Source organism: Stegostoma tigrinum, chromosome 14 (assembly GCF_030684315.1).
Source record: "Stegostoma tigrinum isolate sSteTig4 chromosome 14, sSteTig4.hap1, whole genome shotgun sequence".
NCBI lineage: Eukaryota > Metazoa > Chordata > Chondrichthyes > Orectolobiformes > Stegostomatidae > Stegostoma > Stegostoma tigrinum.
The window spans coordinates 24383432-24400831 of NC_081367.1; the positions used below are offsets into that span (position 1 = coordinate 24383432).

The 17400-nt window shown below is 38.9% G+C and overlaps 1 protein-coding gene across 1 annotated transcript in view; it reads right to left on the bottom strand.

Moving 5' to 3' along the window:
• The window catches only part of cul3b (cullin 3b), a 72131-nt gene that overhangs the window by 18261 nt on the left and 36470 nt on the right, over positions 1-17400 (bottom strand). Inside the window, exons 4-8 of the mRNA XM_048542227.2 lie at positions 16773-16933; positions 10322-10436; positions 9952-10180; positions 4409-4554; positions 1619-1795 (exon numbers count right to left, since the gene is read on the bottom strand). Coding sequence (XP_048398184.1) covers positions 1619-1795; positions 4409-4554; positions 9952-10180; positions 10322-10436; positions 16773-16933 — 828 coding nt within the window. The remainder of the gene's footprint in view (positions 1-1618; positions 1796-4408; positions 4555-9951; positions 10181-10321; positions 10437-16772; positions 16934-17400) is intronic.

Here is a 17400-nt window from a genome sequence, read left to right on the forward strand (position 1 = left end):
CAGCTCTCTACAAATTACCAATCATTCTGATTTGAGTGCCACTCTCTCACACTCTAAATGACCCTTCAGTCCCAGCCAACTTGGTAGACTGTACTTAGTACAACATTCCACAACAAACCAGTATTTAAAAATACAAAACTGAATATTCATCCATCCAAAGGTTCTGCATGTAAATTGCAGATATTTTATTGTGGCTCATACAGCAACTTGTCAAGTTTATGAGATCAAAAAGCAATTATTTTTGGTGAATTTATCAAGTCATTTGAAATTACTTGATTTAACATTGTACAAAAAAAATGCACTCTTAGAGTATTCCTCACCTTCAAGTGATATGAGCAAGTTAAAAACAGAGTATGAATTACCATGTTCAAAACAAACCCTGCAATTCAGAGGCCACTCCAAACAAAAAGAAACAGTGTACAACACTTAAACAAGCCTTCATAATATCCTAGGTTCTTTCCCTGCCCAATGTAGAGTTAGTGAAGCAAAACCTCAATCTTCAAATTCCTTTAGTTTCCAAAACTGACCTGCAGTACTTGATTACCCTGCCTATACAGTTTACACCATTCACAGTACTTTATGCTCTCACTGCATCAGACTAAAATAAACTCTTGCTTTCAAATCTCTTGTTCTATCTGGTTCACCCCAAGTCTGAAATAATCTCCACACTATTGCTCGTGTCTGTACTCTTCACTATTTTTTATTATCCTTCCATGTAGCCCACCTATTTAATCTAAATGCTGGTGCTATCTCAAGCTTGCCTCTTAGGAACTACCCCCAGGTTCCTTACTTTCTTTAATAACCTTGCTCTGATATTTTCACTAAATAATTTAAACATTTTTTCCTATTGCTTTATAATGTGCTGAGTCTCTTCCTAAAAGGGTAGAATGAGGATAAGGAAATTTGTTCACCATTCAAATATTTATCCAATCCCCAAACCATCCTGTCATGTAGTACAATTTAAATCATAATCACTGCATTAAAAATTCTCATTTTTGTAAATATCTAACAGAAGCAGAAATGCTGTAAAAATTCAGCAGGTCTGGAGGCATCTATGGAGACAATGCAGAGTTAATGCATCGGGTCCAATGATCCTTCAAGATTTCTTCCGAAACCTTTACTGATCATGATATTTCTAGTTTCATATTGATGCATATGAAAAAGTGCACAAAACATGCAAATTATTGTGGCAACAACATTCATGCCCATCAGTGTTTCTAGTCCAAGGGACAAGTGATGGTCAGGACATTGCTGTGCTATTACAATAAAAGGGCAATCGTTTCCTTCTATGCTACAATGGCTCCACAACCAGTGTTCTTGACTGCTATGCTACACTTCTAAAGTGGAAGCAGTAAACCCTTATTATTCAAATAGCATTAAGATTCTTGAGGTACTCAGATTCAAGATTGAAGCCTTCCTCGGAGTTAGGAGGATGGGTTCAAGTTCCACTTGCTCCAGAGTTGTGCAATAACATTTGATTAGAAAATATCAAAATAGCCTTTGAATGAGGTTTAGACATTAAAAATACTGAGGGAAAGTCCAGAAAAACACTAGATTCCACAATCCCGTATTACCGTCTCTTAAAAATAAAAAGGGAAAAATTGAAAGAAATACTTACGCCTTTTACTCCCTTCTTAAGTTTGTCATCAATAAATAATGACAAATACTCTGGGGATCTGGAGTTGAGGTTAAGAAAGTATTCAAAGTCACCAGCTATGGTCTGTTTAAAAAGACGATCATTGTTGAATGAATCTTGAAGGAAGCGATCAAATCTGCCTTTCAGATCAAGGAGACCCTGTTTGTACAAAAATATGTTCAGTATGCAGGCCATTAACTGCACTGGGTTCTGGTTTCAAAAGCCTATGATAAATCCTCATATTGCACTTCAACTAATTATTTCCAAATTGTATCTATCCTAGAATGATTTAAAATGGTTAGAAAATTTACATTTTTGACAGTTTAGTCATTCAAATATTTTAAAAACCACCTGTCAACTACCACAGTCTACATTTTTTAGAACACAGGAGTAACATTTGTGATGGCACAGCTGGGTCACTTATCCCAATAGCAAACTCACATCCACAGACGTATGGATCAGCAACAGTACTATTGTTTTAATAGTGCCAGCAGCCACAAATTACATATATCATTCTTAAGCAGACTCTCAGGATTGAAGATGACTTTCTTCCACTCAACAGTAGTGACTAAATACCCAATGCTGGATCTGCAAACCCTGCCACAGGTGAGGGAAAGCACTGTTCAAAGACATACTTGGGCAGGATGTTTGTGTTTTTGAATATTCCTTCCAATATTTGCACCTGACCTAACCGAGGTCTCTTGGAGATACTCAGAATGGGCTTCACAGACACTTCTCTAGTTTTCATGGTCTTTGAGCTAATGATTCCCAAAAATTGGGGGAAGGGAGGGATATTGCATTTTTCAGAGAGGCTTTGAGGACGACCTTGAATTTTTTTCTTGCCCACATGCTAACCACTTACCTTAAAGTTCAGAGTAGAAAGCTTAATTTAGAAACGTTGTGTTAGGTGCGTAGATGATGTGGTCTAACGTGACTATCTATTACCAATCCTTAAATAACTAGGGATGTGCAACACGAAAGCATCATCTGAAAGCAGCAATACAACGACAGAGGATAGGATGGTCTTAGCTCTGGACTAGTGGCAACACAGGTTGCGAAGTTTCCTGTACTTCCTGTAGACTAACTCCATACCAGCAGGAAGTTTCATACATATAGGTTTGACAATCATAATAAGGAAGATGAAGTTGAGTATTAGTATAATGAGCCTCACTTGATCACAGTTTGCACACATTTTGGTCTGTGGTACATCCATTACTGAGGATCACAGCTTGTATGTCAATTTGCAGCATGTAGAGAAATTCAGCACCATCCTCTATGTAATCAAATTTGAGGAGAACATTCCATAACTACTGCTGGCTTACAGGATCAAGACTTCTGATTAGTCCAAGAAAAGCAATGCATAGAAGCTGCTGTTGCTCTATCATGACGACAATGCCTATTACAGATAAAATCTTCCGTGAGACTCTGGTAGGAACACTTAATCACTGGAAGGAGACCATGAAGAATTTTTGCAATGATTTTCCCTGCAACCAACAGAATAACACTCTAGTTAGACTTCTCCTTTCACGAAGCTGGCCACAATTATGGAGTCTCAGAAATTCATAGAATCCCTACAGTGTGCAAACAGGCCCTTCAGCCCAACAAGTCCATACTGACCCACTCCTCTATAATCCATCTAAACACTATGGGTACTTTAGCATGGCCAGTCCACCTAGCCTGCACATCATTGTACTGTGGGAGGAAACTGCAGCACCGAGCAGAAACCCATGCAGACACGGGGAGAATGCGCAAACTCCACACAGCCAGTCGCCAAAGGGTGGAACTGAACCTAGGCCGTGGCGTTGAGAGCCAGCAGTGCTAACCACTGAGCCATCATGCTGCCCCACTCCTTAGATACCCTGTACTTTTCCCAGATAAGGAAAACAAAGTTGTGTACACAAAGTGCAATAGTGATATTTTTCTTATTTTGTGAACGTGTATGCCCAAATCTTTGTGCATTGGCCCATGCAGATATATTTAAGAAGAAATAACTGGATTGCTTCTTCCTCCTGCCAAAACACATGACCTAACATTTTTTGTTTAAAATCTATTAAAATTTAAATGACAATTCCACAAATTTATTATCGCCTTTAATTTTGCAGCTTTTCCTTAGCATTTCCCTTTCCTCATCAACACAGTAATTAAGCTATTTAACTAGCACCAATGTAAAATACCTCAGTTGTAAAAGTACACAGGTACATCTACAGAGGTCAGTCATCAAACCTCTTTCAACCACACAAATTTAAATTTATACTCAACGTATTTCTCCTCTTATTCGAATTTAAAATATATCTGATTGGAATAAATGTTAAGACATTTAATTCAATATAACCTGCAAACACAAGTGAATGCTAAACAAAAGCATTTCTAACATTCCACCAAGTACAAAAAAAATGAAAATGTATTAATAATTTTTTGGTAGCACAGAGCTTGAGCACTGAGGAAAACACATACTTTGTCATTTCGTTTTCTATTCATCAGGACAATTTGCAAGAAATACTAAAGGGGAAAAAAACACATACTGTGTGAAAGGAGAGTGCTAATTGGTTGACAAGTGGACTTGGTAATTCTTGCAAATTATCTTCAGTGCAAGATGAAAAGCTTCAGTACGAGTTTTTTTTCAGCAATACTAAAGCACATTTGTTAACTGTATGGATTGGTGAACCAAAAAGTGATTTTTAAAAAGCATATCCCAATCTAACTTATTTGCCAAATTTGATTCAGGTTACAAGCTTGTTTCTAGTTAAAAGGACCGAATTGTTCTGTGCTGACCTGAATGTAGTCCACTGGGTTCTTGCCTTCACCTTCTTCAGACACGAGTGCTTTGCCCTGTTCTCTCAGGTAGGAACTCATACATTCACACATGGTTTTCAGTCCATTTGGCACACGACTGAAGAGCTTGTACATGCATGCTAAGTCTGAAATAGGATACAAAAAGGAATTTTTTGTACCAGCTCGATTGTGCACTGCAAAATGGTTCCACGGCGCTATTTCTTTTAAAATACATACACAGAAACATAACTTTAAAAGGTTAACAATGACAAATATAGCTAAAGTGCACAATCAATCTTGTAGAAAAGAACATTGCAGCTAAATTAAAATTAAATCAAATCAGAGAGACTCAGATGCTAGCTTAGCTTGATTTGCCATTCAACATTTCCAGATAGCTCTCAAGATTTTGATCACTAAGTAGATTCTTCAAAAAAAAAATTAATGGTTCCAATAATCAAAAATGAGAAGCTCAACGAACTAAACGATGGACAAATACTGTACTTACATATACATCAGTCCACTAGGATTATTACTCTATTCTAAGAGGAATAAAAGTCTGTATGCATAGCAGCTTGTCAGATGACTAACAAAACACCCATGACTGAAGCAGTTCTACAGACACTACTTGATCTTAAAAAGGTATTACTTCTAGTTCTATTTCTCAGTGGTTTGTACACTGGGTCTAATTCAATGTATTTGTTGATGGCGTTCTGTTTGGAATGGCATGCCAAGAATTCCCTGGTATGTCTGTTTTGCCAAGCCAAACATGGTTTTCCAACTGGAACTCCATCAAATACATTGAATTAGACCCCGTGTATGAACCGTGGAGAAAGAGAACCAGAAGTAATACCAACCACCGCAGCAAACTGAGACTTCAAAATAAAAAGCAAGACAGAACATCGATGCTTCACTGGAGATGCACTGACGATGTTACCTAGGCAGGGTGATGAAACATTTGCATCCAAAACCACCAGCTCAGTGAGCACGTCTACAACCTCATCCACAACCCAAGCTACAAGTCTTCTTGAAAACCTTAAACTGTAATATTAGATCAAGTCCCAAAGTAAACTGGTCCTTGTCTGGCAGAAGGAGCTCCATGTTGTGTTGCTGAACATAAGTACAAGTTTTTTCAGGTAGCCATCTGTTAGGCTTGGAAAAAGTGGCTGCCTTTCAAATTGTACTTAAAACTTGGCCCGTACGTACTCAAGGAACTACTGTGAAATCGTGTTTACTTTTCTGCTCAATACATTACAATGTTTATGCCAGTAAAAACAAATGCAATGCTAGTTCTGACTAGCATAGGTAATATATTCCTCCACATTTACCCTTTGCCATTCCTTCAAAATTGGCAGAGCTGAACACAATGTCCTGTTTTTAATTCACAGGAACACCTGTAAGAGTAGACCACACTGTCTCACAAACACGGTTTACCATTTAATATGATCTATGCTGATCATGAGCCTTAACACCAAGTTCTCCACATTCCTTCATTCCCTGAAAGCCTAGAAGTGTTAAGTATGCAAATAAGTAGTGAAGAAGCATCCATAAGCCCCTGGAATAGAAAAATCCAAATGTTAACCACCTTTTTAATGAAAGATGTTTCCACCTCAGTCCTATAAGAAAGATCCCTTATCCTGAGACCCTGATCTGTAAGGGAAAGCAATCTTTTCACAGTCCTTCATACTTGAATAAGATCATGTTTTATCTTCTAAACTCCAGAGAATACAGGTTCAAATTTACTACATTTTTCATCACAAAATGAACCTTACCATCCAGTGACCCTTTGCTGTACTGCTTCCAATGCAAGTATATCACTCCTAAACGTGGCAACAAAACGCAGTGTACTCCAAGTGCAGTCTCACCAAACCTCTAAAACTATAGCCAGACTTCTTTAGTCTTGAACTTCAACACCCTTGCAATACATGGCATTTGTTTTCCAAACTGCTGTCTGTACTTGCATGCTAACGTATTGCGATCTTATTATACCCAAGTCCCTTTGAAATGCCCAAGTCTGATTAAAATGGCAGTCTGAACAACGCTGCAACTGTGATAATTTCCAAGAAATCAATGACTTTATTAATGTGGGAGACCCCAGTAATTATTGCTTGGGTCAACAGTCTTAAAAATCTCCATGGCTTGTACTCAAACTCATTTAGAAACTGGTCAAAAACACAGACAGTGCCAAATTAAAAATCTGAGAAGTGGCAGCTCCAAAATTATGCAATGAGCAGAATCTTGTGAAGGCTTTCGGTGTCTTGCCTGCCACCTGGACAGCTAGTGAGAGACTTGAGCTGCCTCTTCCAAAGAAGGGCCACCAAGCCACCCACATCTCTCCCACACACCAATACAGATGACAATCAGCCACAGGGTTGCAGCTAAAGCGAATGCAGCATAGTGAAAGGCCTGTCTGTAGGTGGGTTCATTCCATTCCTGGCGGACTGAGGTACTTCATGGTCCTAAATTTGTCACTCAAGGGGAACAACTGGCAGAGTGGGCAAGTCAACCATGGGCCTTCCTGACCAGAACTTATTTTTGGAAGGAGGACCTTGTGGTGCCAGATTTAAGGCATGACACATCCAACCACTATAGAGTTATAACAACAAAGCCACCAGAATACTTAATAGTATAGCTAAGGCAGAGAGGACAAAGTCAGATTCAAACACTGGAGTGTTCATCAGACCACACTAAAGCACGATGATCAACTCAGGTTGTCAATAAGAGAGACATTCAATGCATACAGACAGAAGTTGGAATTACAGTGTTAGGAGTTTAACTTTAGGAATAAACATTCCAAAGTGAAGCTTTTTGTCTTTCCAGATAAGTTTGCTGAAGCATATGAATGAAAATCATCAGCCATTCATGATTATTTTGACATGATTATTTTGAAGCTTGAAAATACAACAATAGAGTCTGCATTCAAAATATGATCAATGGACTTTACTGCAATAGATGCCTCTTAAAAAGTTCTTAACTTCCTAAGACAGCAAAAATGTGTCTGCTGGTTACAAAAAACTTTGAGAGAAACAATGGGGAAAGAATGGAAAAAGAGAGAAAAATCGTTAAATTCCTATAACTAATCTAAAAGCCCTGCGGATTCATGTTGAATGGAATCCCTGCCCAGAGACAGATGGCGCAGTAGATTTCCAGCAGCCTTGGGTAACTGTTTAAATCCAGGTTAAGCATCGGGTCAAAAAGGATATACGGGCCATGAAGATCCCAAGTAAATTTCATTCAGCATAGTTCCACACGGGCATGGTCATGGTCAAAATTAAAGATTCTAATTAGGCATTAATTATAGATCAGACTCAAAGCCAGAAAATAATTTTTGCAAAAGAAAATATCACAATAGCGCAGTTGGGACAATCAAAAAACAGAGATAAAAAGAAGTGATAGAACAGTATAGAGACAGTTTTGATATTGCTGTGTGTTATGGAGAGGCATTGTTGGTGCTCAGTTCCCAAATCCCAACAATGCTCAGATCGACGCAAAAACTGTACCTAGTTTATTGTAAGATTTAAAGAGGTGCACACAAGCAAAAAAAAATTGTTACTGAAAACAGAAATATTCAAGTTGAAAATCAGAAGTTTGTACACATTGTATTGAATTTGTGAAGTGTGTTCAAGGCTACCAAAGTGTTTGAATAATATTCAGAAATAGCCTTTACGATATCAACTTCAATTTTGCCTTCATTGCATAGGTCATGTAAATTCATGTGTTACAATCTTATGTCAATTCAAAGCCCTCCATTATTCTCATTGTAATTTATCTAAGAGATACATAAAACTTTAAAAAGGTAAGTTTGGAGTAAGATAATTACAGCCTTTAACTCACTCTCTAATGATCTACATTAAAAATTTAAAAACAACTTCTGTTTCTTACTATTCTTGGGATGGTTCTAGTGTCTCCGTACTGTGACAAAAGAATATTTTGTGGTTTCTACACAAAGGAGGCCAATAATGTCTGTTATAAATAAAGTTATACTTTTTTTCATAACTATAAATTTTAATGCCTTTTCAATTACTCAGATCATCTGTATAATTTAAGTTTTAAAAAAATCGATATTTGAAAGTTATGAGGAAAATCCTCTCTCATAATAATAAATGTTTAAATAAAAACAAATATTTGAGTCCATGCGACCAAACAATAATTAGATACTCCAAATACACCAGATTCAGCACTATAATTAGTACTTAGAGCTATTTTTGCCACATTCTTTAAAAAGGTACCTTATCTTCTTGTCCTAACTAAAGCAGTTTTTAAAATACAAATTGGGCCACACTATTCTAAGTGGCTTTGCCTGCTGCACTGGGGTGTGATAGCAATTTACTTGAAATATTTGTAAAGAGAAAATTCTATTGTATAATAGAATAAATGGTGACGGAAAGATAGTAATTCTTGAAGGTTTAAAAGACATGAAACCATGAATTTATTGGAAAATTATCTATGATCATGCAAATCCAAACAGTCTGTTATAAGCTTTGAACACATTCCCAAATGACCATTTTGCAACCTCAAGCAGTGCCATTCAGATCAGCAATTTTCAGTTCACTGTAATACTGAGGAGTTAGTCAAGTACTGGGGTTATCTCAAACTATTAAATCATTCAGATTTTCCATGGTCTGACCAGTTAAGCAAGGCCACAGCAACCTTAGTCTTACTTTCTTGATTAAAAAAACAATCCCACATATGGATCAATTTTAAGTTAAACTGCTAAGCGATTTCAAGTTATTAGATTCTGTCTAAATCTGAAATGGACAAATAGAGAAAGCACAGCAAAACAGACAAGAATATTGCGACTGTGCATGCGCGTATTAAATATAAATTGTGTCTTGGTTTAGGTATTAACGTAAAATGCCAAGCAGACAAAACTGAAACACAAGAAATAGAAATGCGGGAATGGGAAGATTGAGGAGATGTAAATATGCAAATGGATTTCAAAAAGCAGCTTTAAGTAGCTGAAATATTAATGCAAATAAATCCATCCCAGGAGCACAGAATTTCCTGAAGCTGCTGGGAGTTGCAACGTTATCATATTGTACAATAACATTTATATTTTTCTGGATACTTTTGTATGAAGATTCACGAAGAGATTACATTTTCCAATACCATTGCTAAAAGACACAGCTCCACAACATTTGCAAAGTATTGAGATGCTTTACAATACACAGCAAGCTTAAAAAAATTATACGTGGTACTTTCTCCAAGGACGTGTTCACAGATATACAATTTCAGTTAACAGACAACTTTTCACTTGGACCCTCAAACAGAAACTGTACGCTATTACACTTGAAGGTTAATAAAACATAGCACCTGAGTCTAATTCAAGCCAAAACATCAAATGAATTATCCCTGAACTGGAATAACTTTAAAGATGTTCACTATATCTTGATAAATGGTTCAGTTAATAGCAATTATAAACTCAGCACAAATTCACTCAAACACACTTAAATTTAAATTCTGACCATATATATCCCCAAAAATGAGATGCACACAACTGAACAAGTAGATGTCACTTGAGGAAAAAAAAGTTCCTTTGAATTCACCTTCTGTTTTTCCATTTTTTAACATGTGGACTAAGCCAGAGTTTTCCATTTCTACAATAGTCTTCATGTGTTTAGAGATTAGTTCCCTTTCCACCACCTTCACAATTGGTTCTTCTGTGGATTTATCAAGACAGTGCATGACTCGTTCAATTTCTTCGTTAATCCGTGCTTCCACTTTCTTAATGTACACAGATGCACTATTCTCTGCTAAGAACTTCTGACTTTCCATCTACATAAAAAGAAATATTTAACAATTTTTATATCAGAAATGGACTTGCATGACAAATGTTCTTAATGCTTCTAATTTGCTGAAAACTATTGCAATTAAATCACTATTAAACACCTTTAAATGAACTACAGTTACAGGTACCTGGAAGAATTCAGCAGACATTTCTAAAAACGGAGCCTCAAAATCTTCCTCATACACTGATCGACCTTCTAAGCCGAGAATCATTAGCATCTGACAGGCATTCCGAATTGCACCTCTAGTCAAACAAAGAAAATATGAGTACAGTTTAGTGCCACTATTATTTTTAGAAATTATTCAGGAAAAAAAAGGAAAACCTATACTGAAGTCAGAATACACAATGTAATGTTATTAAAATTATATTCTGCTGGACAGTTTTAAAAGTGTAAAAATGCATTCCGAGAACAAGACTGTATTCATCAAGGCTCACCAGGTATAATGGAATCTACAGCCTTTTCAATGGAAAATTCAATTCGCACAACAGTAAAATAGCTGGTCCTTCAAACAGCTTTCTGCTTCACAAGATGGCAAGAAGTACTGCTATACTCAAATTAATATTGCACAAGTAAATTTCTACCATTAATGGCTATAAAGTATGGTGTCACATTAGGAAACCGCGGAGACTAAAGACTGACAATATTGTGCAATGATGAAGCAAATTCAGACAAACATTTCCACACTCGGAATTCTACTCTATTTTTCTCTTCTAAGAGAGCCACACCAGTTTTGGGATTTGTCTTACTTATTTTTTTCAAAAACCAGACTGCACCAAGTAGAGCAATAATCACACAAGTACCACCATGAAGAGGTGCCAGTGTTAGACTGGGGTGGACAAAGGTAAGAACAATCACATGACACTGGGTTATAGTCCAACAGGTTTATTTGAAAACTAACTTTTGGAGTGTTGCTGCTTCTTCAGATGATACAGACAAAGGTGGCATCAGACACATTTCATAAGTAAAAGACCAAAGGGTCATAGAAATGATGTAATTGTATTGCACAAACCCAAGATGTCTGTTAAATCTTTAATTAATTAGGAAGGAAATGCAGGCTTTGATTGAATAGTACGTAAATTCCAGAATTTCTTTCATGTCACTGCTCCAAGATAACTAGAGGTTTTATTAGTATACCAGAAGTGTCATCTCGAGTCACACAATGCATTTTCGGTGTAAGGCCTTGTTTAGAATCTGTCCATGTTTAATAATGGAGTCAGACTTGTTTTATTTCCAAAGTAGGAATTTATAAAATGACAAATAGATTGTCTACAAATTGTGCGCTTTTTGAACAAAACAGAATATATCTGCAATTACAAATTCACCCGGCGTGTGTGCGTGATGGTGAGGGAGAGCACACCCGAGGGGAGAGGAAAACAGCGAAAGAGACAGTGCACACATGAGTGTGTATGAGAGAGAGCATACAGCGTGGTGGGGTCACTTGTAGTATATGAACCCAACATCTCTGTGTACATTCTTGCCTGCAGCATATGAGATAGACAACATTGGCTGAGTCACGAGTAAGTGCTGCGCACATGCTGTATGGTGTGATGGATGTGTGTAGGGAAGATTCACACTCAGACGGGGTGAATTTGTATTTGCAGATACATTCTATGTTCTTCAAAAAAGAACACAATTTGTAGACAATTTGGCATCTTATAAATTCCTACTTTGGAAATAAAACTGGTCTGACTGAGTTAAAACAAGGACTGATTCTAAATAAGAGATAATGGGAACTGCAGATGCTGGAGAATCCAAGATAAAGTGTGGGGCTGGATGAACACAGCAGGTCATGCAACATCTTTGGAGCACAAAAGCATTCTAAATAAGGCCTCACACTTAAAATGCATTGTTCTGACCAGAGAGGATGCCTCTGGTATACTGAAAACTTTGTTATCTTGGGGCAGTGACTTGAAAGGAATTGAGATTTACATATTAGATCAATCGAAACCTGCATTTCCCTCCTAAATGATTAAAGATTTAACAGACATCTTAGCTTTGCTCAATTATAAAATATGAGTCTGATGCCACCACCGTTTCTATTACCTGAAGGAGCAAGACTCCGAAAGTTTGTTTTCAAATAATACCATGCCACGAGGCATTTACAGATTAATAGTTTAAGTAATTGATATCTTTCATGATGCTATCAATTTAAGACTCAACTGAAATGTGCTTGTACAACTGCACAACTTTGTGCTCAACAAGTGGCCTACTAATTAGCTTTGATTAGGACTTCAGGAGGATTTTGTCGTTACAAAAGGAGCTTTAAAACTGATTTAATTGGAAATATTGTTTGCAAGTGTCAGAATTCTAGCACTTTTAACAAAACCTAAGCTGGCCGCCTCTTAACTCCTCCACAGCAGTTCAAGGCAGCAGCTTATCACCACATTGTCCTCAACAGAGACTGGCAATAAATGCTGACCTAACCACCAATATCTATATGGCAGGGAATAAAAAGAGGCATAAACTTTCGAAGCTTCGCTGTTAAATATGCACTGTAAAATCTCAACAATGCAGTGCTTGTTAAAAACATATTTTCAACTGGCGTTAAATATGTAGCGTTTGTCAACAAATATTTTGGCAGCAGATTCTCAGTACTGATAGCCAAACTATTCAAAAACTGTAGAAAATGGCAATAAATTGCAGTTGCTCCAGTTTAACTAATGAATATATGAAAGCACCTAGCTCGATCTCGTGCGTAAAGATATTTTTCGTTCTGTTTTATTATCATCATTTTATCCCCCCCTACCCCCGGAGGTTTTGCAGCAAATTTACATGGCCAGAAGAATGCAGATTTGTCTGGTGACAGCCAGGTGTTGAGATAACAGACTTCAGGGAGTGATTTGCAGCACACATTGCCTAAGCACGAATAGGGACAGTTGCCAATTGCGCAGCAAGAAGGGAAATACATGCAAGTCCTCACAGCAACAGACAGTTCAAGGGATTGTGTGGATTTACACAGCTAAACAGGGGTTACACAACAAAAAAAGATTTAAGTGCTGATACGAGACCACTTCATTCTAAAACATGCGTACCATCCAAGTAAATTGCAAGTGATTACATCATCATTCAATTGCACATTTACAAATGATCTATAAAAAGTTTCAGGTGGGATGATAAGATGTTCAGAGCATCTTGTCAACTACTATGGTATTTCCTTGCTGCATTTCTAACAGTCCTTAAGCTCTAATATCAACAAAAATCTGGATATTTCCATCTTGAAGAACATTGAACTTTTTTGATCCAGCACACTTGCAAACAATTTCTTTCATACATTTAAAATTCACTTGGAAAAATGTTTCTGCTGTAATTTCTACTCTATTTTCCATAAACTGAAAATACAACATAGCACTTACAATGCTGTACATGGCAAAACAAAAACTAACATACAAACTGTCCAGGTTTTTAATAAATTGAAATGGGTTATGAAACCAATTTTAGTGGTCTCTTTTGAAGGGGAAACAAAAAGATCTGGGGTAATGAAATCTTTCTCATGAACTATTGATTTGTCAGTCAACTTATTTGAAAGATTTTTCACTAAACTTCTTAGGAGACATCTTCTTGGACATATCCAAGTGAATAATTAGTACAACTGTCAAGAAATAGCACTGTAAGATTATATATACAGGACTATCAACGTTTCAAAAACTACTAGTGCCAATTTAATTTTGAAATATTACTTAGGTTTCTTTACAATGTTAGAAACCTCTTCAAATTAAAAGCAAATGGACAAATGAAGAGGGTCACATGTACAGTGTTCTGCTTGACAACAAGTCTATGGTTTGGTTATCATGGGGTCAGGGGTCTACTGGGAACTTTCTGGGAGAAAGGTATAAAATGTTCACACTGGAAAAAAAAGGCAAAGGCAAGAGCTGTTTAACTGTCTGTCCGCAGTTAGTCTGTTTCCAAAGTTTTTGCAATAGAATAACAGAGGTCCTGGGAGAGAAATAAGGTGACTGCAAGTTCTTTGCAGGCTATTAGGAACGATTTTTGTCAATTAGACACTATAAAGACTGGAAAAATTCCTTTCACATTCGCTGGGGCAAAAGTCACCAGAGTGGATCTTACAGCCAACAGAAGGTTTAGAAATTCCATAAAAGCTAAAGGACACTCCTTTCAAAGGTCACTCAACATTACAACTCACGGATACAGAGTAATGACAATCCATTGTAAACTTGCAGTGGCTGTAGACAATAAAATGTGAGGCTGGATGAACACAGCAGGCCAAGCAGCATCTCAGGAGCACAAAAGCTGACGTTTCGGGCCTGGACCCTTCATCAGAGAGGGGGATGGGGGGAGGGAACTGGAATAAATAGGGAGAGAGGGGGAGGCGGACCGAAGATGGAGAGTAAAGAAGATAGGTGGAGAGGGTGTAGGTGGGGAGGTAGGGAGGGGATAGGTCAGTCCAGGGAAGACGGACAGGTCAAGGAGGTGGGATGAGGTTAGTAGGTAGCTGGGGGTGCGGCTTGGGGTGGGAGGAAGGGATGGGTGAGAGGAAGAACCGGTTAGGGAGGCAGAGACAGGTTGGACTGGTTTTGGGATGCAGTGGGTGGGGGGGAAGAGCTGGGCTGGTTGTGTGGTGCAGTGGGGGGAGGGGATGAACTGGGCTGGTTTAGGGATGCAGTGGGGGAAGGGGAGATTTTGAAACTGGTGAAGTCCACATTGATACCATATGGCTGCAGGGTTCCCAGGCGGAATATGAGTTGCTGTTCCTGCAACCTTCGGGTGGCATCATTGTGGCAGTGCAGGAGGCCCATGATGGACATGTCATCAAGAGAATGGGAGGGGGAGTGGAAATGGTTTGCGACTGGGAGGTGCAGTTGTTTGTTGCGAACTGAGCGGAGGTGTTCTGCAAAGCGGTCCCCAAGCCTCCGCTTGGTTTCCCCAATGTAGAGAAAGCCGCACCGGGTACAGTGGATGCAGTATATCACATTGGCAGATGTGCAGGTGAACCTCTGCTTAATGTGGAATGTCATCTTGGGGCCTGGGATGGGGGTGAGGGAGGAGGTGTGGGGACAAGTGTAGCATTTCCTGCGGTTGCAGGGGAAGGTGCCGGGTGTGGTGGGGTTGGAGGGTGTCAACACCTCCAACCCCACCACACCCGGCACCTTCCCCTGCAACCGCAGGAAATGCTACACTTGTCCCCACACCTCCTCCCTCACCCCCATCCCAGGCCCCAAGATGACATTCCACATTAAGCAGAGGTTCACCTGCACATCTGCCAATGTGATATACTGCATCCACTGTACCCGGTGCGGCTTTCTCTACATTGGGGAAACCAAGCGGAGGCTTGGGGACCGCTTTGCAGAACACCTCCGCTCAGTTCGCAACAAACAACTGCACCTCCCAGTCGCAAACCATTTCCACTCCCCCTCCCATTCTCTTGATGACATGTCCATCATGGGCCTCCTGCACTGCCACAATGATGCCACCCGAAGGTTGCAGGAACAGCAACTCATATTCCGCCTGGGAACCCTGCAGCCATATGGTATCAATGTGGACTTCACCAGTTTCAAAATCTCCCCTTCCCCCACTGCATCCCTAAACCAGCCCAGTTCATCCCCTCCCCCCACTGCACCACACAACCAGCCCAGCTCTTCCCCCCCACCCACTGCATCCCAAAACCAGTCCAACCTGTCTCTGCCTCCCTAACCGGTTCTTCCTCTCACCCATCCCTTCCTCCCACCCCAAGCCGCACCCCCAGCTACCTACTAACCTCATCCCACCTCCTTGACCTGTCCGTCTTCCCTGGACTGACCTATCCCCTCCCTACCTCCCCACCTACACCCTCTCCACCTATCTTCTTTACTCTCCATCTTCGGTCCGCCTCCCCCTCTCTCCCTATTTATTCCAGTTCCCTCCCCCCATCCCCCTCTCTGATGAAGGGTCCAGGCCCGAAACGTCAGCTTTTGTGCTCCTGAGATGCTGCTTGGCCTGCTGTGTTCATCCAGCCTCACATTTTATTATCTTGGAATCTCCAGCATCTGCAGTTCCCATTATCTCAGTGGCTGTAGACAGTTTCCTTGAAAGACTGTAATCCTGTGCAATGAGTATTCTAATGCATATGAAAGTGGTATCAATGTACCAGACAAATTACAGGATTAAATCTTAACATTTCCGCAATTTAGAGTTTTTATTGCATGCTAGGAATTATTTGCTCAATTTTGCACTTGGCTTATAACAGTAAGTTTTAAAACATGATTCCTTGGTGTGCACCCCCTTTAAGTTGATTGCAAGAATTCATTTTTTAAAAATTACTCATTCTGGGGTTGCAGCTGCCACTGATTATGCCAAGATTTAGTACCCATCCCTAAATGCCCTGGAGTTTAAAGTCCATGGGGCTCAAGACAGTTCAGAACAGCTCTGTAATTAACAAACTAATTTGACCATATACCTTAGAAGCACTATACAAATTCACGAAAATGTAAAACATTTTAATTTAGTAAGTTTAACATGTTAAACAAATTTTATTGAAAGGAAACCTTATTAATCTATTTCCTTCTATAAAGTTTATATTAATAGTGATATAAGCAGCAACTCTGCACACTAGAACCGACCAATGAATGATTGCCTCAATTTACCTGTCTACTACCTCTCCTTTCCTCTCCCTTGCAATCATATCCAGAAGAGTCTGGCGTAAGTGGTCTCGAATGCAACCGTAGCGCACTACCTGATCTCTGAAAATGATCAACCCCAAGTTGTAAACATTCTCTACGTTATTCTGTTGTACATACACACGATCCTGCAATGAGAATAAAAATGAAAATGACAGTAGTTTGGGTGAAACAGATTCAACTAGTAAAACCATTAAGATTGAGAAAATAATTTAGAACATTTTATTCTAGTTTAGAAAAGTAGATACCTCAGAATTTCCACCAGAATTACTGTCTCAGAATTGGTCACACTTCCTTATGTAGAATAAATGCCCCAAGCAAATTTTTCTGTTCAGTTCCCAACAAACGATAGCATAACTTGTGGAACCTTAGATGTGTATACTAAGCGCTATAGCAGTGAAAAGTCAACATGAACTTATCCAATGTAAAATAAAAAGGTATACCATCAAGGTAAGGCACGGCTGTAAAGCACAAGCTGCTATTATAAAATACATGATTAAAAAACAAAAGAACTGCGGATGCTCAGAGGGTCTGGCAGCATCCGTGAAGGGAAAATACAGAGTTAGTGTTTCAGGTTTGGTCCACTGGGCTGGAA